Source organism: Mixophyes fleayi, chromosome 10 (assembly GCF_038048845.1).
Source record: "Mixophyes fleayi isolate aMixFle1 chromosome 10, aMixFle1.hap1, whole genome shotgun sequence".
Taxonomy (NCBI): Eukaryota; Metazoa; Chordata; class Amphibia; order Anura; family Limnodynastidae; genus Mixophyes; species Mixophyes fleayi.
Genome location: NC_134411.1, coordinates 65,915,028 through 65,942,309, shown reverse-complemented (window position 1 = coordinate 65,942,309; position 27,282 = coordinate 65,915,028). Strand labels below are relative to the sequence as shown.

The 27,282-nt window shown below is 39.3% G+C and overlaps 1 protein-coding gene across 1 annotated transcript in view; it reads right to left on the bottom strand.

Annotated features, from left to right (window-relative positions):
• RPGRIP1L (RPGRIP1 like) overlaps positions 1–27,282 on the bottom strand; it is a 113,206-nt gene that overhangs the window by 23,222 nt on the left and 62,702 nt on the right. The window contains exons 15-22 of the mRNA XM_075188841.1: positions 20,619–21,071; positions 20,381–20,532; positions 19,852–20,215; positions 18,947–19,158; positions 15,421–15,501; positions 9,827–9,904; positions 3,003–3,168; positions 772–863 (exon numbers count right to left, since the gene is read on the bottom strand). Of these exons, the coding sequence (XP_075044942.1) occupies positions 772–863; positions 3,003–3,168; positions 9,827–9,904; positions 15,421–15,501; positions 18,947–19,158; positions 19,852–20,215; positions 20,381–20,532; positions 20,619–21,071 (1,598 nt within the window). The remainder of the gene's footprint in view (positions 1–771; positions 864–3,002; positions 3,169–9,826; positions 9,905–15,420; positions 15,502–18,946; positions 19,159–19,851; positions 20,216–20,380; positions 20,533–20,618; positions 21,072–27,282) is intronic.

The following is a 27,282-nucleotide window of genomic DNA, read 5'->3' as shown; positions in this document are numbered from 1 at the left end:
AGACCAGAAAGCAGTTTGAAGAAAGTTAAATGCCCCAATTCAGACCAAGTCCACCTCTAGGACAGAACCCCATGTCTATTACTGGAACTGTAATTTTTGGGGGTGCTGAAGAATTCAAACAAGTTGTTGGCATTCAATCGTGCTGCTCCCATGTCATGGTGCCGGTCATGTGACATGCGGGTCCATGTGGCTGACAGCGTGACGTGCAGCATTGTAACTTATTGAGTGTAAATTTTGTTCTTACAGAGCCTGCGTGGGAATGCACAACAGGTACATAGGATCATACCAGCAGAAAGATGACAATTACAATAGACATATATATATTTCCTGTTATAAGTATCATGAATAGGTCACTGTCCTGATCACAGATAAGGCACAGGAAATAAAGAATTTGCAAAGAGACTATGTGTTATAGGAAAAGGAGATCATAGATCCTAATAAAAATGCCCTGATAGGCTCCTAGCTGTCCCTCTTCACTACTTGTGATAAAATAATCATCTCCACCAGATCACCGATATTAGATAACTAATAGGACAGTCAGTCAAATCTACTTGAACTGTAAATGACTTGTCCCTACCTTTCAACATAAATCGGTTAAATATCCAGACTGCAACATTGTTTTCCTCTGACTGAGTGGTTACTGAAATGGTACCTCAAAAGATAGGGTAACATTATCAAGAAGGGAACACAAGGATGAACTATAAAATGAAGATTGCACAAGAGCTAAGATGGTAGTGTCTCAGGTCTAGTGGATGGATCCATTGCACTCACCGGTTTAATCTCTTTCCCTATGGGTATGATGCAGTCATCACTATCAGTTGCCGAGGATTCATTCCCATCAGTTGTTTGTTTTCCGTCATGATCTAAAACGAAACAATTACATATCAGGTTATTTCCTTTATAAAGTGAAGCAGATCCCACTAAATACATAAAAATACTTAAATAGATAACTCCTATTTAAACTTTGTTAGCAAACAGTATATTAAAATTTTGTAAAATAATAAAAACCTATGTAATCAGTATCTTAAAATGGACTTGTCACTTCGGTTTATAACAAATCTACAATTAATTTAACCATCACAATGGTAACACACACACCATTCTTGATAAAGTCAGATGTAGAAGTCTCTCTCTTGCACTACCTACTAATGACCTTCAATATTATTTAAATTAGCTGTTGATATGGATTAAAATATCCGCATCAACAGCTAAGATCTTAAGATCTAGTGTACTAAAAGCCAGCACGTCCTTCAATTTGATGATGTCACAGAATGTTTCTCAGACACACAGTGAGCATGCTTCTGTCACTAAATGGAACGCTCACACTTCGTGAAATATATAAACTTGCCCAAAAGATAGTTAATTTTAAGAAGAAATATTGAATATTGGATAAACTTTACATCTGTAACATGGGGTAAATACAAGATGAATAGTGATTGTCTGGGAGATAACTGCTTAATGTGCAGTGGTGTGTATGACATGTACTTTGTAAACAACTTTTTCTGTTATTAATACTGTAACATGTTTAACTCTACAGGACGCACTATTTGCAAGTATGGTAATCAACACTACACAACTCTATGCAATTAATGGAAAAGCCAAGCACAAACTCTCATGTGATAACACAGGAGCAGATTTATTAAAGGGTGGAAAAACCCTACTGCCAGCAAATCCGTGAGTTTTCACTGGTGATGGGGCCTTTATTTAATTTCACCTTACACATGAAAGTGTTAACATCAGCGATAAGCCTTGAGATTCGTCAGGTTCTGCATTTGCATGGGAAAGTTTATTTAAAAAATATTGTGGCCGTACTGCCTATCTCGTTGATATTTCTTTGGTTAACGAGGCGGAAAAATAAAAATATAAATCTTACTTATCGCCACCGAGGGGCTGTTAATAATAAATGCGCCCCTCATTTTCACAAGCAGGAGCCACAGATCTCAAATTTTCCAACATTTTGATTAATCTATCCATTTGATATATTATTTCTCAATATTGCAATGACTCATGTCACATGTATAGAACAACGGGTCAATTAAAGTGACAATATTACTTTACAAGAAAGTATACGTTTATAATAAAGCTCCTGCATTGTGCAAAACATATGGATTTACAGTCCAAATGAGGTCAGGAGCGTCTGAAAACAAAACAGTTATTATTTTAGTTATGCAACTAAAATAACATGCTTACCATGTTATTCTACCAAGTATAATAGCACGGTAGAACATGCGGAGAAATACGGAGAAAGAAAACACACTTCAATTAAGAGGAATTATTAAATATATAAATATTAAATTGTAAATTTGAGCAAAAATTACAATAATTGAGATTATAAAAACCTAGCTTACATCATATTTATTCATCTATTATTACAATGACCCTGTAACTTATTTTGTAGTCAGTGGAGAGCGTTATAAACACAGACTAAATATGGATTTCACTAGGATGAGTGATAAACAAGGGAAAGCATTATGATGAAACCTTAAATATGATAAAAAAAATGATATACATTTTCTAACTGGGATGTGGGACAGTGCTTGAGGTGCAGTGAGAGCATTTGATATTCATTTACGTAACAGAAATGCTCAGTACAGATTGGTGGATTCACATTTAGGGCATTATACCATTGCAAATTTTAGGAGGGATAACTGAAATGTTCTGCTTTGCTACTGTTCTCTTTACAGCAGCATTATGGACAATGTGTAAGAACTATTCTGTATAAGAAGGTCATTCTGTAGCTGTTGAAACTAAACTCAAATCGGCTTTTACAAATCTGCAGTGGAAAGACAAGTTAACACCAACACCGGTACTTTCAACCGGGAAAATGTCACATGAGTTGTTCCTTTGATACGCAAACTTATTGGACTGTATTATAATTTGCAGATTGAGGCACTTCTCAATTTGCTTGTATCTTATGCATCACCTACAACTCCAGAAACTACAAGATCAATTCATAATGCAGTGTTTTAATAACATTCTGACCCACAAGCCCTATGTTATACCTTCTGCTTCTAAATCCTCAGTTACTTCTGTTTCATCGTCTGATGTTTCATAGCTTTGGGCTTCATATTGCCCATCAGAAAGTTGTGAGCTCTCTTCCTTTTCACGGATAGATTCCTTCAATGCTTCTTTCAGATAATCATCTGCAGTATCTTTATCATTTTCTCTCTATATGAAGGTACATGAGACAGAAAAAAATAAATATGAATGATGATTTCTATATTTCCCCAATCTTTGATGTTTGAAGCTGGTAACATCTAAAAAACAGTATACCTAGCAGTTGCATTCTTAAGAGAACAGCATAATATTTGAAAATGGAACATCACTTTTGTTACCATTTAACAAGAACAATAAAATCTAGAATTGTTTCACAGTTTATAATATAAAGGAACATTTAGTTTGCTAGTGTAAATGATAGCTAGATAGTTTTGATGAGTGAACTTATACAAGTACAAGGCAGGCCCCTTTATGAAATGGCACACAGAAATCCTTAATACCTAAATTTGGGGGCAGACCGGTTTTGGGATTCCTTTCTTATGCTATCAAGACAATTCAGAAAACCATAAAGAGAAACAAAAAGGGTAATTAATACTAGTTTTACTGAATTTGTCATACACACTGACATGATCACCATATGTACCATTAGTATAAGGGACATTGCTAAACAATTTAATAAGGAGTGGAATGCCAGAGGAGGTGTGGGAAAAGAAAGAATACATTTTATTTATTTTTGGTATGTGTAAAATACTGCATTTTATTTAACACCATGTCAGTCCCGAACATCCAGAAAATAGATCCCATATGTGTAATCCGCACACATCAAAATCCTTAAGATATTGAGTGATGACCAACTCTACTACTCAGGGCAGCCAAACTAAACAGAATTACGCTACAAGTAGCCAATCAGTGCTGTATCTTCTACAGATCAGAAGTAGAAGTTGTATTGCCAGGTATATACATTTGCAGCTAATAGATTTAATGGAAGCCAGAACTGTCAGTTAACATAACCTTTAAACCAATTTGCTTTAAATACTTTTTCTAATATAACTTACAATTGGTCACTGACCAAACAATACAAACATATAAAACATAATATCTTAACTGTAGAGATATATAGCAACAGCTGTATTTTTTCCCCATTAACAATACATCTGCTTGTTCAGACAGCTGAATTATACAATGAGAAATGACACAAATAAAGAAATTGCTCATATGAATAGAGACTGAAAAGTAAATCACCCCTGGAAGGTTCACCTGCAGTTTGTGCTAAGATAAACTGGCTTAGTCATATTCTTGACAAGCAGAAAATAAAGAGTGTATATGGAGCAAAACAGCATTACTAAATAATCATTGGTGTTTGACAATCATCACATTTAATAAAACTAATATGTGCATTTTCTAGTAAAGACTAATGTTTAAAAAGGTTACGATACAGAAGTAGTTTATCAAATTCAAGCCTTTCAGCAAAGCACTATTATGAGGTATTTGATTAAAAAGTCAACCACATTCAAGAGTGGGATTTTTCTATGTTAATATAGTAAAATAGTCCATTTCAATTTTCATTAATATGCTGTGACAAAAGTGATTCATACATTCACAGTAAGGTACAAGGCTTCTTATTTTATCAGGTGTACATGTTATATTATAGTCATAATTCTGTTCCGATTGTGTTATTGACCTTTTAAGGCCCTATTTTGCGTTTCTAAGTATCAATGCCATTTAGGGCAATCAGAGAAATTAAGTCTTAACAAATGCAATCCAGCGGAGGTGCAAGACCATGAAAGCAGTATGGATTCTATTTTTCACATTTCACTCTGGGTGAATCAGCCCAAAATAGTGCTGGACTATAAAGTAATTTAAGACCTTGAGGCTCAGAGCAAGTGCCCATTCCTCTTCGTTGACAATAAAGTAGAAAAATTATTAGAACTTAATCCCACTTATCCTATTGATTGGAGTGCATCAAGAGTCTGCATTTTTGCAAAATAAACACACAGAAATTGTTAGCAGATACATTCAGCCCATCCCAATTGATCCGTAGGTTGTTTTCAGATTTAGGATAGTCTCATGTCTATCCCACATGTTTAAATTATCTTATTATTTTAGACTCTACCACCGTTGAGATGCTACCCCTCCTATTCACTACCATTGTGGTAAAGTAATTCTATAAATTTCCCCTAAGTCTACCACCCTCCAGTTTTAGTGTATGACCTCTTGTTCTAATACTTCTCTTCCTCTTTCTGAAGCGTTCCTCCTGTACCTTGCTAAAACCCTTGATATGTTTGAAACTTTCTATCATATCCCCTATCCTTTTTCGGATACAAGCTATAGATGTTTAGATCCTTTAGACTTTCCTGGTTTTGTGATTTATACTACACAATTTTAGTTGCCCTTCTTTGCACAATATTTAATTTATGTTCTATGTATATATGGCCTCCAGAATGAATACAGTATTCCTGTTTGGGCTGAATCAATGACATATAGAGTGACATTATCACCTCTGACCTTCTGCTACTAATTCCTCTCCCTATGTAAACTAGCACCCAACTGCCCTTCCCCACTGCTTTACCAATTTGTTTGTTTTTTACCTGTAAGTCTCTTGAAATAGTGATTCAAAGATCCATTTCCTCCTCGGTAGTTTACAGTCATGGCCAAAAGTTTTGAGAATGACACAAGTATTGATTTTCACAAAGTTTACTGCTTCAGTGATTTTAGAGTTTTTTGTCAGATGTTGCTATGGTATACTGAAGTAAAATTACAAGGATTTCATAAGTGTCAAAGGCTTTAATTGACAATTACATTAAGCTTATGCAAAGAGTCAATCTTTGCAGTGTTGACCCTTCTTTTTGAAGACCTCTGCAATTCGCCCTGGCATGCTGTCAATCAACTTCTGGGCCACATACTGATGGATGGTGGTCCATTCTTGCCTAATCAATGCTTGGAGTTTGTCAGAATTTATGGGGTTTTTGTTTGTCCACCTGCCTCTTGAGGATTGACCGCAAGTTCTCAATGGGATTAAGGTCTGGGGAGGTTCCTGGCCATGGACCAACATTTTGATGTTTTGATCCCCAAGCCACTCTGAGCACCTTGCCATAAGGCAAAAGTGATCACTCATGCTGGAAAAGGCGTTGTTCGTCACCAAACTGTTCTTGAATGGTTGGGACAAGTTGCTCTTGGAGGATTCTTTGGTACCATTCTTTATTCACGGCTGTGTTCTTAGGCTGTGTTCATTGTGAGTGAGCCCACTCCCTTGAGAATGGTCTCAGGATGCTTTACTGTTGGCATGACACAGGACTGATGGTAGCGCTCACCTTTCCTTCTCCGGACAAGCATTTTTCCAGATGCCCCAAACAATCTGAAAGGAGATTCATCAGAGAAAATGACTTTACCCCAGTCCTCAGCAGTCCAATCCCTGTACCTTTTGCAGATTATCAGTCTGTCCCTGATGTCTTTTCTGGAGAGAAGTGGCTTCTTTGCTGACCATCTTGACATCAGGGCATCCTCCAAAAGTGTTCGCCTCGCCTGCCTGCTGCCATTCCTGAGCAAACTCTGCACTGGTGGTGCCCCGATCCCGCAGCTGAATCAACTTTAGGAGATGGTCTTGACGTCTTGCTGGACGTTCTTGGGAGCCCTGAAGCCTGCTTCACAACTATTGAACCTCTCTCCTTAAAGTTCTTGATGAGCCGATAAATGGTTGATTTAGGTGCAATCTTACTAGCAGCAATATCATTGCCTGTGAAGCCCTTTTTGTGCAAAGCAATGATGACTGTACGTGTTTCCTTGCAGATAACCATGGTTAACAGTGGAAGAACAATGATTTCAAGCATCGCCCTCCTTTTAAAGCTTCCAGTCTGTTATCAAAACTCAATCAGCATGACAGTGCTCTCCAGCCTTGTCCTCGTCAACACTCTCACCTGTGTTAACGAGAGAATCACTGACCTGATGTCAGCTGGTTCTTTTGTGGCAGGGCTGAAATGCAATGTTGTTTTTGGGATAAAGTGGGGATTTTGAAATGAATTGCAATTCATCTGATCACTCTTCATGACATTTTGGAGTATATGCAAATTGCCATCATAAAAACTAAGGCAGCAGACTTTGTGAAAAATAATGTGTGTGTCATTATCAAAATTTTTGGCCATGACTGTATATTTTAGTGCCATTAATACGATGTTCAGCTTTTGGTTTTTTTTAGAAACCCAAGTGCATGAGTCAGCATTTTTTTGCATTAAACTCTAGTTTCCACACTCTAAATCATTAATTGTCTATCTAGATCTACAATCATCTTGTTTCTGCTACCAAATATGTCTACCCTGTTGTATATTTTTGTCATCTGCAAAAGGGCAGATTTGCACTTAAATACCACTAGTACAGACACCAATAAAGTTACTGAAGAGCAGTGAGTCAAGAAAAAAATCATTATGGTACTGCAATGGTAACATATCTCCTTTTTCAATACACTCCATTTACTACAACTCTCTGCTGTCTATTCTTCAACCAATAGGTTATCCATTCAAAAAAAGCATTCTGAATCAAAAAAATTTATGTGGCAATAAAGGGAACTGTCTTGAGAAAAGTGGGTCACATGACAGCCCTAACACAAGTGTACATGCACCTACCACACTCACTGCCCTACATAAGAAAAAACAGACTTCACACCAAAAAGCACTCGTTCCACTCCAAAACTTTCCATTTGCGTCGTACTTCCAATCCCTCTAACCTTATCCACATACCTACACTATCATTCCTCCCCCTTTTCCTGTGCACTTTGGAATGAGAAATCCTTTGTGACAAATATGCATCCATCCATGATCTATTCATTTCAAAATCCATCAACTTGCTATTACAGAAACCTGGCTTACCTCCTCTGACACTGCATCCCCTGCAGAATTTCCCTCAGCCACACTCCCAAAACCAATGAAGTAGACATTCTACTTTCTCCACACTGAACCTTACCAGTCACACTCCTAGAACACTACCTCTCAATCTCTTTCATTGAATTTTCAATGTCTGTCTGTCTATATCCTTTCCACCTTCATTTCGTGGTCACTTGACACCACTCCCCCCTTGGTCCAGTTTCCCAATTTCTTAACAACTTTACTGCCTTTATCACTTATCTCCTATCCTTTGACCTGCCTACTTTCACAGTAGGAGATTTCAACATTCCCTAATGACAATCCCACTGTCACTAAATGTCTTTCATTTATTTTCTCCTTTGGTCTCTCCCAATGGGCTTTATCTCCCATTCACTGTGATGGACACTCCCTTGACCCTATCGTCTCCTGTTATTTCTTCATATCTATCTTCTCTAACATGGCTTTCCCACTCTCCAACCATAACCTCCTTTTCTTCAGCATCATTTTACCTTACTCTACTCCCTCTTTTACCCAAATCCACATTCACAAAGCGACACCCAAATACTCTTGATCCGATCCACTTCTCATTTTCACTGAAATAGAAAAATAGACAATGCAGCTTCAGGAAATTACCCATAGACACATGTAACATATATAATAAAGTGAATCAAAATAGTTCCATAAAATCTTTAAAGCACTCCCGTGTCATATATCCTTTTTGCCACCTTCAACTAACTTCTGTGCCCACCTGCACCTCTTTCCCCTTACACTCCCACAGTTCAAAATTTACCACCTACTTCAAAAGACAAAATCAACACCATTCAACAAAATATTTTCTCACTCCAGACCCACCTTCTTCTACATTCCCCAATCAACCCTCAGTTCATTCAGTCTCTGCACTCATCTCATCCTACAATCTGCTCTCATGACCCTATTTCTTCTCTGCTTCCTCTCCCCACTACATGCTGACCTAAACCTGTGTCTCTCCAATAGCACATTTCCATCCTCCTTTAAACACACGTTCATCTCACCAATCCTAAAGAAACCATCTTTCGACCCAGATTCTCTCTTCAATACCACCCTATTTCTCTATTCTCCGTTGCTTCCATACTACTTGAGCGACTTGTGAACAATTCCCCATCTCACTTTTTCTCCTCTCACTCCCTTCTCGAGTATATTCACAAAAGTCTACGGGTCAATTCTACATACTCATACTTCTGGACCTCTGCTACTTTCTACACTGTTGATCATCCTCTTCTTCTGCACACACATCACTCCATTGGCCTTTGAGACTCAGTTCTTTCCTGGTTTATTTTTCTACCTATCGAACGACTTCTTTATTGACTCTACCTCTGGCACATCCTCACCTCCACTCTCACTATCTGTTGGGGTCCCACAATATTATGTTATCGGCTCACTGCTTTTCTCACTGTACACCTCTATCTCTTCGGGAAATAATTCGCTCATTAGGCCTTCAGTACCACCTCTACGTTGACGACACCCAAATCTACATCTCCTACCCTGACCACTCCATTCTGTACTACTTTGTGTAACTAACGTTTCTGCTACTTCCAGATGGATGTCACAACATTATCTAAAGCTCAACATGTCAAAACAGTCTACTTGTGGACTGTGTACGTATTTTTACTTTGCTTATGGGCATTTACTACTTGCTGAACCTTAGACATAATATAGGCACAATTAACGAATCAAAAATTCAATATTTCAGTTTGTTGGGCAAAATATTGAAATGAGCTGATAGAAAGGAAGGTGAAGATTAAACATAGATGCAGAGGTTACAGATTTCAAATGGCACATATCGCATGTACAATAACTAGAAATATACAACACCTGGAACGTGCTTGAAAAAGGTAATATTATATTACTATAGAGACTTACATATTTCTGAAGTAACACAACTGAGATCACTAGGGTGTTAAATGAATATTGTACACAAAACATTATACAAGATATACCCCAGAAATATTTAAGATGGTCACAGGATTCTTCACAGTGTTTGCAGTTTCGTCATCAACTTTCTGGTCAACTGGATTCTGAAATCACACAAAAAGAATGCGTTGCATTGAACTGTTAAAATGACTCCTTCAAAAACAACATGCCACATATATTTTATGTTATTGTATGACAAGCTGGTATATGTAATGGATATAGTACATGAGTAGAGTAAAATATAGTCTTATAGGCAAATAATTTCAAAATCACTCAACCTCCTTGCTATTACATAAATGTACCTCTTCTTACATTACGTCCCCAGAAGCTCTATTCTATGCAAGACACTCCCTCAGTCACACTCCCAGACTCAGACAGAAAAGATGGCGGAGTAGGTGCCCAACTTTCTCCAGCCTGCACCTTCAGAGATATATCCCTGGGACCTTCCCTCTTCTTTCTATGTTTGAAGTACACAGCATCTGTCTGCTTCACCTTCAAGTTTCTGTCATTTATCAGCCCCCATATCCTGTTTCCCAATTCTGCGACAACTTTTCTGCTTGACTCACTTATTCCCTATCCTTTGACAGAACTATTCTTTTACTAGATGATTTCAACATTCCCATTCACAATACCACGGTCTCTGGAAAACTTCTGTCACTTCATTCCTCCTTTTGTCTTACTCGTTGGACTTTATGTCCATCTATAATGTCTCCAATTTGGCTTTCCCACCCTTCAACTGCAGCCTCCCTTCCCTTTAGCCTCACATTACCTCATGCTCCCCTCAAATCCACACCTAAATGCTATTGACCCGATCCACTAACTTTCTCTAAAACTATGCCTCTCTCCTATATAATCTGAAATAAAAACAGCTATAAAGTACTCTTACTCCCCCAAAAAATATATATATTTTAATAGACAATATGGGGCATATTCAATTGTTAGCGAAACGGGTGAAAATCCTGTGCTCGAAAAAAAACAAAAACCCGCGCTCCTTTTTTCCTGTTCGAGCGCTCGTTTTAAAAAAAAAAAACACGCTCAATTCAATTGTTAACATTGCATCCACCCCCTCGCGCTCTATTATTGGTCCTAGCGAGTTTGAAATGTGGAGTGGTTAAGGCAGTCATTTTAGTATAAAAAATGTATGCAAATTAATGCAATCAAGAAGGGCCCACTGCAAAGGAGATTGGGCCCCTACACTGCAATCAAGAAGGGCCCCAGCACTGCAAAGGAGATTGGGCCCCTACACTGCAATCAAGAAGGGCCCCAGCACTGCAAAGGAGATTGGGCCCCAGCACTGCAAGTAACAATGCCCCCCCCCCCCCGGACAGCAGATTTAAAGATTTTACAAGCAGGAAAAATTTTTTCCATTTACAAACATTTCTTGAACACTGGCCAAGCATGGACATTTGGAAGGTACAAATATTTGTGGGACAGTGGGCAAGCCGGACGGTAAAAATATTTGTTGGGACTTTGCGTAAATGAGTGTGTGTAGGTAAAGCATCAGAAAACTGAGGATTTCGTCCATGATGAGTATTTTGGTTTTTTTTGTTTTTAATAAAGATCTATGGTGTACATGAGGGCGTTTACTGTATTTATTGGTGTTTGGTATTTTTAATAAAGATTTGTGGTTGGAATGAGGGTGTTGTTCTTTTATTTAACATTTTGCTTTGTGGAACTACAGATCACAGCCAGCCGTGGGTGTAAGAGCATGCTGGCACTTGTGGTTCTACAAGTGCCAACATGCATGGGGTGCCATGGGTACGCTGCTGCTTGTAGTTAGACAAGTAGCAGCATGTCCACACTATTTAGGCCAATATGGCTGGCTGGGACATGTAGTTCCACAAATCAAAATAGTTTTTTTTTTGTTTTTTGTTTATACAAAATCCCCATTTATTACCCTACTACCCACAGCCCAGGGGTAGTAGGAAGAGCCCTAGTGCTATCGGCACTGGGCTGGGTGTCCTTAGGGGGGTGGCCCGCTTACATTTTTCAACGGACCACACTCCCTAGGGAATCGAGCCCTTCTGCTCCACGGGAGGTTTCTGTCCTCCCTGAGGTCGCCTTACAGTCTGTGGGTGTTTAGTCATTATGGCTGTGGGACCCAAACTGCGTTCCCCCCCCCCCCTGCTATAGTGCCTATCACCCCGGCTGGTTTGCCTAGTGCTGGTTCAATTAAAATAGGGGGAACCCTATGCAAAAAATGTTAAAGATTTTAACACACACAGCAATAGCCTGCCAGCACTAGGGTTAAGACTAAATAGAGTGGGGCGCAAACGCTTTTGGTTTTAAAAAATAAATAAATAACATGCTACTTTTCACCACTTTGAGAGCTGACTGAGGTCAGGCACAACCACCCCCCCCCCCCCCCTTAAAAAAATAAAAAATAAAGTTTAAATACATGCACCACTAAAGGATTTTTTTAAAGGGGGAACTTTCAAAAAATTATTAATTATTACACTTTTATTTTTTTTAAAAAATTAGTACTTTTCAGTTTTTAGGTTATTTTAATGAACTTTTACACCTATTTTTTCAGTTTAATGTATATTTTTCTTAACTTAATAAAAAAATTTTTTCTTTGAGCAGACCAAGGAGGTGCGAGATGAAACAGCAGATTTGCCTGTTTCACCCACCACGTTAAAGTGCCACACCCTCAAATGACAAAACCATTAAAAAAAAACAAAAAAAAAACTAAGAATGAGTCAGCCCCCTGGCGCCTCTATGTAATTAAAATTGACTAATATATTAAACCCAGCAAAAGAGAAGCGGAGTATGTAAGGTTGTATATAAGCAGCTAATTTATAAAAAAAAAAAAAAAAAACAAGTAGGCTATACAGAACCAAATGACAAAAAAGCTAAAAAGCTATTACCTGGGTTAAATGCTAAAAGCCTAACTACCCAGTCATGCCCTGAATCTGGCTGCCTCTTTCTACAACAACACACACTTCAACCTCAACAGATTGTGTAGCTTCAGCCAACTCATACAGTCTCTGGCAAATCAAACCTCAACCACTGCACATCAGGCAGACCTGCTGCCTGCAAAATTGCTCCTGCACTACTAATGGAGGAAATCTTGCTCCAGTGCCGACTTCTTTCATTATAAATGTATGCTTCCAACTTAAAAAACTGCCCTTTGCTGGTTGCCCAAGCAACCCTACTTCTCACCAATCCTAAAGAAACCTTATTTTGCCTCCCTCTACAACTACAATCCTATTTTTCTCCTCTACTTTGCCTCCAAGCTACTTGAGCAACTTGTGTACAACCACCTCTATATTATCAACTCTCTGCAATTGAGCTTCCACCAACATTCCACTAAGACTGCCTTGACTAAAGTGAACAATAGTCTACTTACAGCAAAGCCTAATGGATATTTATCCATACTCATGCTCCTTGACCTTTCTACTGCTTTCAACATCGTTGATCTCCCTCTTCTTACTCCACTGGCCTTTGTGACAGAACTCTTTCCTAATTATTACTGTTCCTTTAGTGTTTCTACCTCTGGTACATTCCCCCGTCCACTTCCACTATCCCAGTAACTGGTGGGATCCCACATGGCTATGTTCTCAGCCCTCTTCTTTTCTCACTGTACACCTCTTTTCTTGGTAGAACTATTTGCTCATTTGGCCTCCAATACCAGCACTACCCTGATGACAACCAAATGTATCTCTCCTCCCTTGACCTCTCCCATTCTCTACTAAGTCATGTGATCAACAGTCTCTCTGCTATCTCCACAATGATGTCCCAACAAACCCAAATCTTAACTATCCTAAACCCAGAGTCTCCACCTCAACTCAAATCTTCCTCACCGTCAATAATCCCACAATTTCTTTGGCTCACACCATGGCTATACCTTTTACTTTACTCCTCACATCCAGTCTCTTTTCCCAGCCCTCAAAATATTGCATTTTCTTCAATGCAACAAAAACACTCATCAATTCTCTCATCTCGTGCATTGACTACTTTAACCTCTTCCTACCTGGCAGTCTCCTCACACTGCTTCAATTCATCCAAAAGGCTGCTGCAAGACTGATCTTAGTCTTTTTGCCACTCCACTACGTGACACACCACTTTGAAAATCTCTACACAGACTCCCTATATACTCCCGAATCCAATTCAAATGACTCATTTCACCTGCAAAGCCATCAGTAACCCCACCCATTCATATGTATCAATCTCGAAATGCTTTCCATCTTGACCTCCTAGACCTATCTTTGACCTACGCCTCACAGCCTTCTGGATAACCACTTCTCACTCCCACCTACAAGACTTCTCCCGTTTCCATTAAATACTTATGGAATTCCCTACCACACCCAATCTGTCTGTCACCCAGTTTCACATCTTTACACATTCACTCCAAAAGCCCACCTCTTTACTAGAGACTGCCTTACTCCCACCTATACTACTCACACTTGTACACCCACACAACTGTCCCAACATTTACTTTGAGCCACACTTGCATCTCTTGTCTAAGCTATGCCCTTTCCCCACTAGAATATATATACTCTCATAAGAAGGACCCCCTCGACCCTTTTGTTTTCATGTCTGCTTTATTTTGTCTACTTTGTATGTCAATTTTACATATGCCCTGTTTCCCCACTGTCTGGCACTGCGGACCACTGTGGTGCCTTACAAAGCAATGAAAAAATAAATAAAAACAATAATAATAATAATAATAAAACATATGTGACTGATATCCTTAATTGTGAAATCATTATCCATTTAAGACAAAAATAAATCTGTCACTAAGGTGGCCACTTCAGGGCACAACTAATCCATGTCAGAGTAAGAAAAATCATATATTTCCCAGTTGAACTCTGTTGAAAAATACTTAAAGCTAGAATACATCCAGCATCAACCCCGCCCTAGCTCCTCGCCCTTGCAGCATACTACCACCGAAACCTCTCACAAGACACAGCTATGTGACAGCCTGACAACTTATTTTTCTCTTGTAAATTAAATTATGCTTTTTAAAACAAAAGTACCAAAATATACATTTCATAAAATGCTAATTAAAATGTTTAATTTCTTTCTTAGAAAACTGTTTCTCACATAAAATAAGGAGTAATGCACCTCTTAAGTCACCTCACAGTTCTCTATCTTGTAAAAAAAAAAAGCACATGGCCTGAGGCCCAACGTGTTTATGTGGCTACTGAACTCCTCAGTGATATCTACAAAGCTTATGTTTCCCCTTCATAGGTGCATTACCCCATATATATTTTAATGTATAATTGGTTTCCATTTCTACACCAGTGAATTGAGACAATAGTACAATTACTATGACTTTGAATAAAATTGTCACCTTTGCTAAGAGGCCAATTACACATTTGCAAGTCATGTGGAAATAAAAACATTCAATGCCATAAGAAACCTCTTCTACATGTCTCCAAAACTATATATTTTTCCAGTATTACAAATAGATGTGAACAGTAAATCATCTCACCAGAAAATCCAAAGTGTCACTAGCCTCTGTTGGTATGATAGTGACTTAAGTAGCCCATGAGAGGCTGGGTCCCAAGTCACCCAGCCTTTATGACTATAACTGCTTTTTGGCATTTTTATATATTGCCCTGGGAGTGCATAGAATTTGCAATGTATTAATATAAAGCAAATGAACAGTGCTTACCAGCATTTTAATATTAGTATCGACAAATGAGACTTTCTTGTCCGCTGTAGATTTTCGTGCCCTTGGCTTTGGCATTGGTGCCTGAAAAATAAACAATACTGAGAATGTTGCTATATTTTGATCTATTAGTCATGTCGCATGGTATTATAACTCAACATGAATTACAATCAGACTAAACTAGACTAGATAAAACCACTGTTTATGAGTAAAAGTGGTTTCAAACCACCAATGCACAATTGGGGACAAACGTATGCAGAGAATTTATATGCAACCTTGTTTTCCTAAACTATTACTTAATATTAAGAGAAGTCTGAATTGCTGTGTTGCAATTTTGAATGAGGAAAAATTAAATAATATTCACAAACAACTATAACACAGTGCCATATACTGAACAACATGAAATGGAAAACATCAAAATGAGTGCTTGGTATTAGCATGAAATAGAGCAACAAAAATAACAACTCTGCTAGATGATAAAAAAAAAACATGTCTTATAAGCACACATGGAAGTTAGAATGATAAAACAATATGTTTTGTAAAAGCTGGAAATGAGCAAGTAGAAATCATTAAATAAAAGTCAACTGAAGATGGACAAAGCCATTCAAGTATGGTATCAGGGTTAGGCCCTAGACTGGGGTAAGAACAAAGTTACATTAAGAATGTGATACAACTAACCACTATATAAGTTTAGATTTGACTCTCAGTTCAGCCAAATGAGCTTAAATAAATGATCATTTAACCTGACTGGAATATGATCGCAGGCAGATGCTGACCGGTGGTCATTTTGGCCCCAACATGCTACAATTAGCATAGTGTATGGGCATCTTAATGTGTTCATAACTGCCCAGGTTTTGCCGCTTAAGCTGAAAGATGGTCACTATTTGCATAGAATAATTATTCATGTGTTTCCACTTGGGTAATTACACACACTATAGGATTATACATTCTCTTCTTTGAAGAAACACTTAACCGATTATATGCTTAGGTGAGTAACGGTTTTCAATCCAAACACCTTCTGGGCACATTACTGCGCATCCCAGTGTATTGACAATTATATTCAGAAACCAGCTGATTTTTATTATAAGTGATGTTCTGTGTCAATCTGTTAGAAATTTATATTTCGGGTGTGACTACAATTGCCACATTAAATTGTGTTGGCTTACAAATATTTTGGAAGTGAGAGTTGTGACAGTCAGCACAATGTGGAGGACAGATGTGATATGCTCCCCTGACTAACATTTTATGAGTTCCAAACACTAACTATTTAAACACCGAAGTCCATTACATTGCAGAAACAATTTGTTCTTTCTTTCAGATGCCTGGTGTACCTGCATTTATGTTTTGATCAGGTTTGTAGGAGTTGTAGTCTAAAAACAGCAAAACAGCACACAAACAAGATGCTTTATTAATCAGAAAGCATTTATTGAAGTGAATCAACTGATAGTATGACTGGATGTTGATAAAAGAGGGTTTCTGTACCCGCCATAAAATCAGTTTCTCTTAACCCATTTGAAGGACACTGTTTACCATGGTGTATAGACGGCACTGTGCTGGGAGTAAGGCACAAAATTTAACAACTTGACTTGCCTGCACCTTCCCCTCTATGCCCCCTGGACAGAAGAGAATTAGTTTAATTAACTAAAGAGCCCTAAGGATAGGACTAAAAGCCACAATCAAACAAGAAACATGCACAGTGTCCACCAAATGGGTTAAGAGAAATGAATTTTACGGTGAGTACAAAAATCCTCTTTTTTCTTGCACAGCCATTTGGGGGACACCCAAAAGCTGCCCCTATGGGAGAGTACCTTCAGATCGTGCTGCGCGCAATACTTTTCAGCCAAAGCTAGCCTCTTCAGAACAAAGATGTTGAAATGATAGAATTTGGCAAATTTGTGGATGGAAAACCAGGTAGCTGCCCAACACACTTGCTCAAACAAGGCTCCATTCTGGCCTCCCATGAGGTGCTGACCGACCTTTTGGAATGAGCCGTAATCCTATCTGGAACAGGAGATCCCTCTAATAGATTAGTCTGAAGTATGGTAGTCTCTAACCATCTGGCAACAGTGTTTCGCTGTCAGCCATTCACGCTTTTGAGCGTGGTATAACACTAGAAGACTATCAGTCTTACATAAGGAGGCCATGCGTTTCACATAGATCCAGAAAGCAGAACCACATCCAGCAAAAGAAGTGAATCCTGACTGCGAGATTGTAAATTATGGGGCAACGCAGGTATAACAATATCCTGATTGATATGAAAATCTTAACACCACCTTGGGTTGAAAAATAGCTCTGCCCTCCTTAAAAACAAGAAAGGGCGACTTGCAGGACAGAGCTGCCAACTCAGAAACACATCTTGCAGATGATATGGCGAATAAAAAGGAAACCTTCCAGGTCAGAATCTTTAAGGTGACAGAGTCAAAGGATTTGAAAGGCAACTTCAGCAAGGCTGAAAGTACCAAATTCAGGTCCCATGGCGCTACCAGTGGAACAAAAGTTAGTTGGACATGAAGAACCCCCTGAAGAATGATATGAACCTCAGGCAACACAGTCAGTTGTCTTTGAAAAAAGGCAAACAAGGCAGAGACCTGAACCTTAATAGAAGTCAATCTCAGGCCCTTCTTGTCCAGACTATCCTGGAGGACGGACAAAAAAAACGAGCTAGACGGAAAGAAAAGGTGGTAGCACCTGAAGGACTTCCAAATCCGGTGATAATTTTTGGAAGACGCTGGTTTCCTGGCCCTAATCATTGTTTGGATGACTTTTTCCTAGAGACCTTTCTTGCAAAGGATCAGGACTCCTGATCCTGATGGAAAAATGGGACATGGCTCAGAAGAGAGGAAGTTCTCAGGGGGTTCTATCGACATGCCTAAAAGATCGGCGTACCAGGATCCTCTTGGACAGTATGGTGCCAGCAGAATTACTGGCACTCCTTCCCTCTTGATCTTTTTCAATACCCAAGGCAATATAGGAATCAGACATAAGATATATCAAAGCTGGTAAGTCAAAGGGACTGTCATGGCATCCACTAAGGATGCCTGCATGTCCTTGGTTCTGGCACAATACCTGTCCACTGTGTGGTTTCAGCCAAGAGGCCATCATGTTGACCTCCGGCTGATCCCACCTGTCAACAATCTCGGAAAACACCTCCGGGTGGACACCATTCCCTCGGATGAATGACATGGTGATAAGTAGTTGGCTTCCCAGTTTTATACTTCTGGGAAAAAGAACGCAGAGATGTTCCGCAACTACAAATTAATAAAATAGAAAGAAAAGCTACCTAAACACAAGATCACTTATATTGTTATCGACAGATTTTCCAGCAGTCCCAATTCATTATCTGCAACCAATTGAGCCCGAAACTACCAACTTGGTTTGTCCAAATGGAAACATATACTGGGAGTTTAACATAGTATTTACAAACCGTATCTAAAATCTAACATGTACTGTAAATGCATGTGCATTCTTATTAATTGACTTGTTACACAGTAGGAAACTTGCTATATTAAGTTACAGAAATAATACTTACAACAGGAGCAGGCTCTAAGGTTGTCTGCTTTGGAGCCTGTACTTCTTCATCTTTTAGTAAACGGATAGGTATTGGTACTTCTTTTGGCAGCTCATCCACCAGTGGTTCAGTTAAAATGGAATCTTTTGGTGGCAGATATGTGGACTTCCACTTTAGACTGACCTTAATAGTACCTCTTTGCATGCCCTTAAAATCTGTGAGCTGAAATGTACCTTTAAGAAATATCAAAGAAAAGGTAAGATAACATATCATTTTAATTATACATTCAATTTTCTCCATTTTGTAGTAAAAAATCTTTGTTCAGCTGCTTAATTTAAAAATACTAAATGCGTTCCCGAGAGTAATGAAAAACTAGCTTATTATACTACTGTAGTCCCACAGATAGCAGACAGGCAGAAGACACAGTACCAATGAACAGCTGGTTATGATAATTGTAGTGCGCTGAACCACACACTGTGTTAAATAAACGTATCAGTTTGTAGTTTGGAGAAGTGGGACTACATTGGTCTCATCAGCAAGTATTTCATTACTCTGTGGTACACATTTAGTGATTTTACTGCCCCCTTTATTGCTTTCACAGATTTTATGGCCAACCCTCTTCTGCTCCATCATACAGACGCCATAGGACTTAAATAGAGAACAATAAAAAGCAATTAGCACTACTCCGATAATGTTGGAGATTGGGATGCAGTGAAAGTGGCCAGTCATAAACAAGGGACTCTATACATGGAGGTCATAGGCAAAGGCGTAATTATCCTTTAAAAGGCTATAAGCAAGTAATCAGCCTTATTACATGTTTAGTTTATACAGAAATGGCACATACAAAATCTAGATAAGTACAAATCAGTGCTCATTGTTAGTAATGAATGTCATTACTTAATTTTTATAACTGAGTATAGCCATACCTGATATGCATTTATCATGAGCAAGAGAGATGAGCGGCACTCTGGCTTTACCAATGTAGGCATCACTCATTTCCTCATCATCAAAAACATATAAAATGAGGGACTCAGATTTGAGATATTGGTCCAGTTCAGCATTCATTGGCACTGGGAAGCATTTGTGGTCTTCAAACTGAGGATTATTGCTGCTTGTAACAATAGGGGTGTAGTGGTCAGTAAAGTGTAAAAACGTATAGGCCACATATGGGCTGGGTTGCTGTGAGGTGGTCCCAGACTGCAAGTTATTGCAACTATTTATGGTGATAAACAGTTCATTGAGATTGTCTTCTGTTAGGCCAAAGTATTCCGATTTTCCAACACCTAGTGACTTAAGGGAACAAAAACAACAATAAGTCATTATGACAACTCACAGTTAATTTTATACATGGTGAAAAAAAAGTAGTAAAAAAATTGAACACACATAAAAGAAAGAAATCATGGAAGACACATTATTGTTGCTTGCTAAAAGGAGAGCGATGGAGACGGTGATTACCTGAATATTCTCTAATGGATCCTTAAGGTTTGATGTAATATAACCCAAAGCCTTAGCTCGTTCTTTATAGAGTCGAATGGCTTGCTCCATGGGCACTTTTAGTTTAATCCAATACTCCATTGTGCCATAATTACTAATGTCATTGTCAAACCCTAAAATAAAAAAATAACATAAGGAGTAATATATAGAATTCACATTTCCATCGTTAATAAGCTCTAGTAATCTTAGTATTACTCACCAATAAGCATGGCACTAAGGTAGATGCGTCCTGTCTTCTCCAAGATATCATGGAACTTCAGCTGACACACAGCAACGGTCTTGTAATCAGTACCAATTGCCATGTGAACCTCCAACCTTACAGTGCTCTTTTGCACATACTGTAGGAAAAAGTCATTCACGTGCACCAAATATTGAGAGGTAAACTTATATGATGGTTGCAAACCTTGGACAACTGGTGTAGTTTGGAGTTCAAAGTCATAAAAGGCATATGTGCAGAAGGTAGCTGGTTTCTGGTCTCCAAAACTTTTGGAAGCTAAAGGGGAGAATACCACTTTGGATATGTGGATCTCAAGAAGATTCTCTCCCCTTTCTAAATGCATAGATTCATCAAATTCTTCCACATCATCCTCTGGTGTTATGTCGGGTGTGAATTTGTACTGCTTAGTGCCATATGCAATGTCCTTCAACTGGGCTGCAAAACAAGTACTGGAGGTCATTTGATAGGGTACATAAAAGAAAAGATATATATTTAAAAACCCATTAATCAATTGTATATATTACTATTCCTTTTAAAGAGCCTAAATGTTATGTAATATTTGTATTTTAAAAAAAAAAAAAAAAAGGAGAGAGAAAGATGCAGGATCTAGTGCATTTACCTGTAGTATAAATAATAGCTTGCAATAATGTTGAAATCATACTGCTTGACACCAAATTAAGGCTCACTCTACAGCTGTAAAAAAACAATATCTATTGGTGTCCTCGTAGAATAGCAATCCACAATGGACAATCCAATACAAATTGAAAATTATGACATGGGCACATGGTGGCACAGTGGTTAGCATTTTTCTGTCTCAGACCGCTTAGGTGAAGACTTTGATTCCTGACCAGGGCCTTATCTGTGCAAAGATTGTATGTTCTTCCTGTATTTGTATGGGTTTCCTCCAGGTGCTCCCATTTCCTCCCACACTCCAAAAACATACTGGTAGGTTAATTGGCTGCTGACAAAATTAACCTTAGTGTGTTTCTGTATTGTGTGTGTGTGTGTGTGTGTGGTAGGGAATTTAGATTGCTAACTCAAATCGGGCAGGGGCTGATGTGAGTAACAAATATTCTCTGTACAGTGCTGCAGAATTGGTGGCACTATATAAATAAATGATGATGATAATCATGATGGAAGCTACCATTTTTCCCGTTAGCTTTACGCACTGGAGAACCAATACCTTCTTGCACCTCAAAATCATTGTGAACCGATTCTGCATGGATCTTCTCAAAGGTAAAAATACGTTCTGATATCTGGTGTCAAATACGAGACTCAGAAAATCATGTGTTGGCTGGATTTTTGATAATTTATGACCCACCCATGTGATCCCAGCAATTGAGCCGTTATTCTTAGATAGTTCAAGAGAACACCAGGTAAGCTTGCTGTGAGATGATAAATGGTAAAGGCTGTGAAAGGATGTTTTTTTCTCTCAGGACATTGTTATTTGTGTGTTAGAAGGGATTAATTACCTTAGAGATCACTTGGGGGGTGATGTCTTATAAGGAGGATGTGTCTCTAGAACTGTGGTTGAGGGGAAATGTGAAATTACCGGTGTTACCGTTTGATTATGCACAGACCAGAAGCATGGTAACACTTGTTTTGATGCCAATTAAAGCCAGCCTGGATTTAAAACTTTTATAAGTGACCTACTGGACTGTAAACGATGCTAAAAGCTTCTGAGCCTACCTGGAAAGGAGCCAAAACCCTGCATCACATTTATCAGAAGGTCTAGGTATGGTACCAACCCTTTTGAGTTTAACAGGGCCGCCATGACTGACATTATCTTTGCAAAAACCCTTGGTGCAGTGGTTACACAAAGGAGTAGAAGCTCTGAATTGAAAATGTCCGTCTCCAATCGCAAATCTGAAAAGACTAATGTCCCTCCCAGACTGGAACATGGAGAGATACAACTTTTATGTTCATGGATGAAATTCTTCTTGCTCCATGCCATTTATGACAGAATGTAAAGATGCCATCTTTAACCTTTCGACTTTTATAAACGCATTTAAGGATTTCAGATTCAAGATTGGTCTAAAAAAAATGTCTGTTTTTTGTACCAAAAACAGGTTTGATTAACAACCCAATTTCTCTTAATCCATTGGAACAATTACTCCTGTAGCAGGCCCAACCTCCTGGCAATGTCTCTCATTAATGTTATGGATAAAAATACCTTGGGCAGAGTCCAAGAAGATCTAGGACACAGCCTTTTTCAATTAAGCATCCATCTGACACACATGCCTGAAGAAAATCTGATCCATTTGTCCTGAAAAAGCAAGAGGTGGGCTCTCTCCACAGAGCTTTCTGGGTGGGGGAAGGAATCAGTTATGTGGCCTGTTTTCCAGCATGCTTTGGTGCTGGACATTTTGTAGACCAAGCTTTGCTGACTCACTCTTCAGAAAATGCCCCCTAACCAACGATCCTCTAGAATTTTTGTGCCATAGGTTTGGGAAAATTTACTGGGAGGAAAGAGTTCTTACCCCCAGTGGTAAAAAAAAGAAACATTTTTCCACCAATGATGAGCCAAGAAAGACACTTCCTTCAAAAAGGTAACAGTACTAGAGTATTTTTAGACTCTACAACAGCCTCCCATGATCTTAGCCAGAGTGCATGTCTGGCTGTTATAACCAAAGCTGAAATTCTAGACTGAAAAATATCTGCGTTTCACAGATATTCTGACACATCCCTGATATCGTCTGCCAAAGGTCACAATTCTGATCTGAGCCTATCAGATTGCAAACATTCACCAATCTGTTCAGCCCATTTCACAATTGGTTGTTAACCCAGGCAGCTGCGAGAACAGGTCTAAGAGATGTTCCAACTGCAACTAAAATGGATTTTAACATCAACTCACACTTCCTATCTGTAGTATATTTTAATGAAACAGCATTGAGGATGGAAACAGTCGTGGATTTAGAAAGTCATGCAATGGGAGCACCCACTCCTGGTTAATTTTGCATTTAACAATATTTGCCTCAGATAAAGGATAATTTATTTGCCATCTATGAGAGACTTGAAATTTCCTGTCAGGTTTGTAACAGGCTTCTTCCAAAATAGCCAAAATAATATGCAGGGCCTGTCGGAGAACACTGAATGCTTCACATAAATCCCTATTTCATTTAAGCTTGAAGTATAAATTCCCTACTACACCGACAAAGATTCATTTTGTCAGAAACCTCCACTGTGTCACCATGCCACCTTCTGACCTGGAAGGAGGAAGGCTCCGGCTAGGGGTAAGAGTCTGTTAGAAACATTTTACAGTAAGTGTTAATGCATCTGTATTTGGCTATGGGAATATGGTTCATACAAAAAGAGGATTTTGTACTTACTGTAAAATCCATTTCTCTGAATCAATTTGGGGGACACTGCTAACCCTATGGGTATAGAGGGTGCTGTGCTGGAGTAGTCGGCACTCTTCAAACCATAAACCTGTTAGTATCCTAGCTCTTGGTCTTATACCCCTCCAGCCACAACTCTTCAGTTGTTTTACTAACAAAGCTAAAATCATTAGAGTGAGATAACTAAACCACGAACACTCAATATTAAAGCCAAGCAAACAAAAAAAGGAGATTGGATCGCAGTGTCCCCCAAATGGATTCAGAGAAATGGATTTTACAGTAAGTACAAAAATCCTTTTTTTCTCATTCATCACATGTGGAGGGAGACACTGCTGACCCTGGAGATGTCCCAAAGATGCCCCTAGGGGGAGGGTATGCTCAAACACAGCTGCGCACAGGATATTTCTGTCCAAAGCTGGCGCACTAGCTGGAAGACACTTACTGATCTGGTAGAGTGGCTGTATTGTAATCTAGAACTATTGTTCCCTCCGAGATACAAGCCTGACAGATTTTGCCAACAATTTGCCACTGCTTATTTTGTTGCATTTTTTTCTTTTTAAACATGATACAAATAAGGAGCCTATCTGTTCTGATTAAGGATGAAAAACTGGCTACCTGAATCCCCAAACTCTAACCCCTGCCAGTGGGTGGGGATTTGTCACTCTGGATGTCAGATCTTGTTCCAGAGCCAAGATAATTAAATGTTGGTTGAAAGGAAATAAGACAGCATCTAGGCTTGAGGAAGAGCTAGGGCGTAGAATATCTTGGTTCTACTGAAAACAAGATAACACAACAAGAAACACTTCCTGCTGAAAGAACAGCTAAAATACCTTCCAAGTTAGGAAGAAAATCCACAGGTTAGAACAGTGGCTTCAATTGCGCACAAAGTACAGAGCTCTGGTTCTACAGACTACCTGAGGAATCCAAGGCTGTTGGATATAAAGAACCTCGTGAAGAAATGTATGAATCTCTGGTTTAGAAGGTAATTTACTTATTAAAGGATAGAGAAGGCTGAACAAGGTCTTTAGAAGATGCAATCTATGGTCAGTGTCTAGACCAGTGTTGGCTAAACTGTGACACTCCAGATGTTGTGAAACTACAAGTCCCAGCATACCCTTCCAGCAATAAGCTGCTATATATTGGCAAAGCATGCTGGGACTTGTAGTTTCACAACACCTGGAGTGTCACAGGTTAGCCAACACTGGTCTAGACCATCCTGTAGGAAGACCAGAGACCAGCCAAGATAAAGGATGAAACGTGAACACTTCTCATACCAAACTCTTTGGAATTGCACACACTGTGGTAATCTCTAGCGAGGCCAATTTCGACACCCTGACCTGGACAGGATAATACAGAAATTAGACCCCTGACTCAAGATCATGACCTCAACCATTAGCCATCAAATCTATGCAGAAAAAAAAACCTCTCTGTCAATTTGGTGCTACCAGAATTCCTGGGAACACCTTTTATGAAGGTCTTCTACAAACATTCAAGGAAGTCTGATGAGTATAAAGAAAGTTCAAAAGGGGAAACTATTCCTTGGAAGGAGCTGCATCCTACCTTCAAACTCAGCTTCCCACTGGAAGAATCTCGCCAAGATTGGAGGAGTATAGGTTCAGCCCTGCACAAAATTCTGGCTGACTCCTACATCACCAAAGAACTCCTGACCCTCTAGGTTCTCTACATAAAAAATATCTTGGAGATCAAGAGTGAAAATGAGCAATAAGCTTGCTACCAAGCAAGACACTATTATCCCCATTAAAATCCTGCGAGAGAGAACGGAGAAGCTTCTGAAGATAACAGAGTTTTTATCTCTTACTGTATGATCCAAATCTTCTCCCCCATAAAAGAACCCTTTGACAGCTGTCATACAAAGGTCCCCAAAGGGAAACAACATTCACATACTGGGCTGGCAATGTGATACCAACGGTCTCTTCATGAGCATAATGGTTAGGAGCAGTGGTCCACGTTAGCAAAAGCAAAAGGGTCAGTCTAACCATTACCTCTATCTTCTTGTATACTCTAACGACTGAGGTGGTGGCACAATGGTTGTGACTCTGGAGCAGGAATGGGAATAAAGAAAAAATCTGAGCCAAGGAGCCTGCAAAGGACGCCAGACAGGTATACCTTGGAGCAGGGGAACCTTCCACACGATTTTAAGTGACTGGTGATGCCAGGAATGGCCTCTCACCAAATTTCCGCTGAACTCATATCAGAAGAAATGGACCTTCTTTTGTGGCCAGCTACCAGAGTCCTCCTGGACCTCTCTGTCTAAGCCAGAGTATGTGTCTGGCTGTCACTGCAAAGGCTGTTGCCCCAAGATAATTCTTGGTTCCATGTCCTGTGTTCTATCTGCGTCCCAAGGAAGCAGCAATTGGAATAGGAATAGCGGTAGGTTGCAGAATGATAATGGGATCAGTCTCACATTTATCTGTATCATCTTCCGCTAGAGAAGATGTAAAGGAACCTCTGAGGGATGCGGAATTTCAGAGAAAAAAAAAAAGCAAGGAGGATGAAAAGTGCTGTCTGCCACTGACGCATCCGAACCACAAGGTGAATCTGAACCGGAACCGGAATATGATTTCTTTAACAACTTGACTACTAGAAGAGCCGATCTCCCTATCAGTAAGTTCCTCATAACAGAGTCCACTAGAATCACACCTTAATCTTGAAAGTATGGTTCTGACTCAGGATCTCCCAGGAAGTGGACCTGGGTCTATCCGTGCTTCAGGGACTTGCTGGACGACTAGGCATACCCACCGTACCTGTGAGGGAACTACTGGAGCCAAACCCTGCACTGGCTTTTCAATGTTTTGGCTCCAAGGAGATTCCTGGACTACAAGGTCTAAAACACATGCGGGCCAAAATACCTAAGGAGGGAGGTCCACTGCTGGAGTCTCGGTAGAGAAATTAGGAGTAGTCTGCTTACTTACCTCCCACCTGCACACCTCGTCAGTACCACGATGAACTGAGCTAACATCCTTGCCCAGGCTCTGCCATCTAGGCTCCATCCTACCTAGATCTATGCAGGCCTTGGTCCTCTGGGTGTCGTTTCCCATCGGGCTCTGGTAACAAATGCCCAGTTAGCAGCTTAGCCTGGCACTATGAACTTGTGGAAACCATAGCAGCTTTTCCTACAGGAGCTTTGGATCTACAAATAGTCCTGTTTGCGGACATAAGCAAGAGAAGGTTAACTGTAGAACACTACCTAGAGAAAAAGGGGGGGGGGCAGGAAGATAAAAAAATAAAATATAGGAGATGTCAAGGAGCTTCGGGCACCCCTTTACATATATGGTGGGAATGCTCGG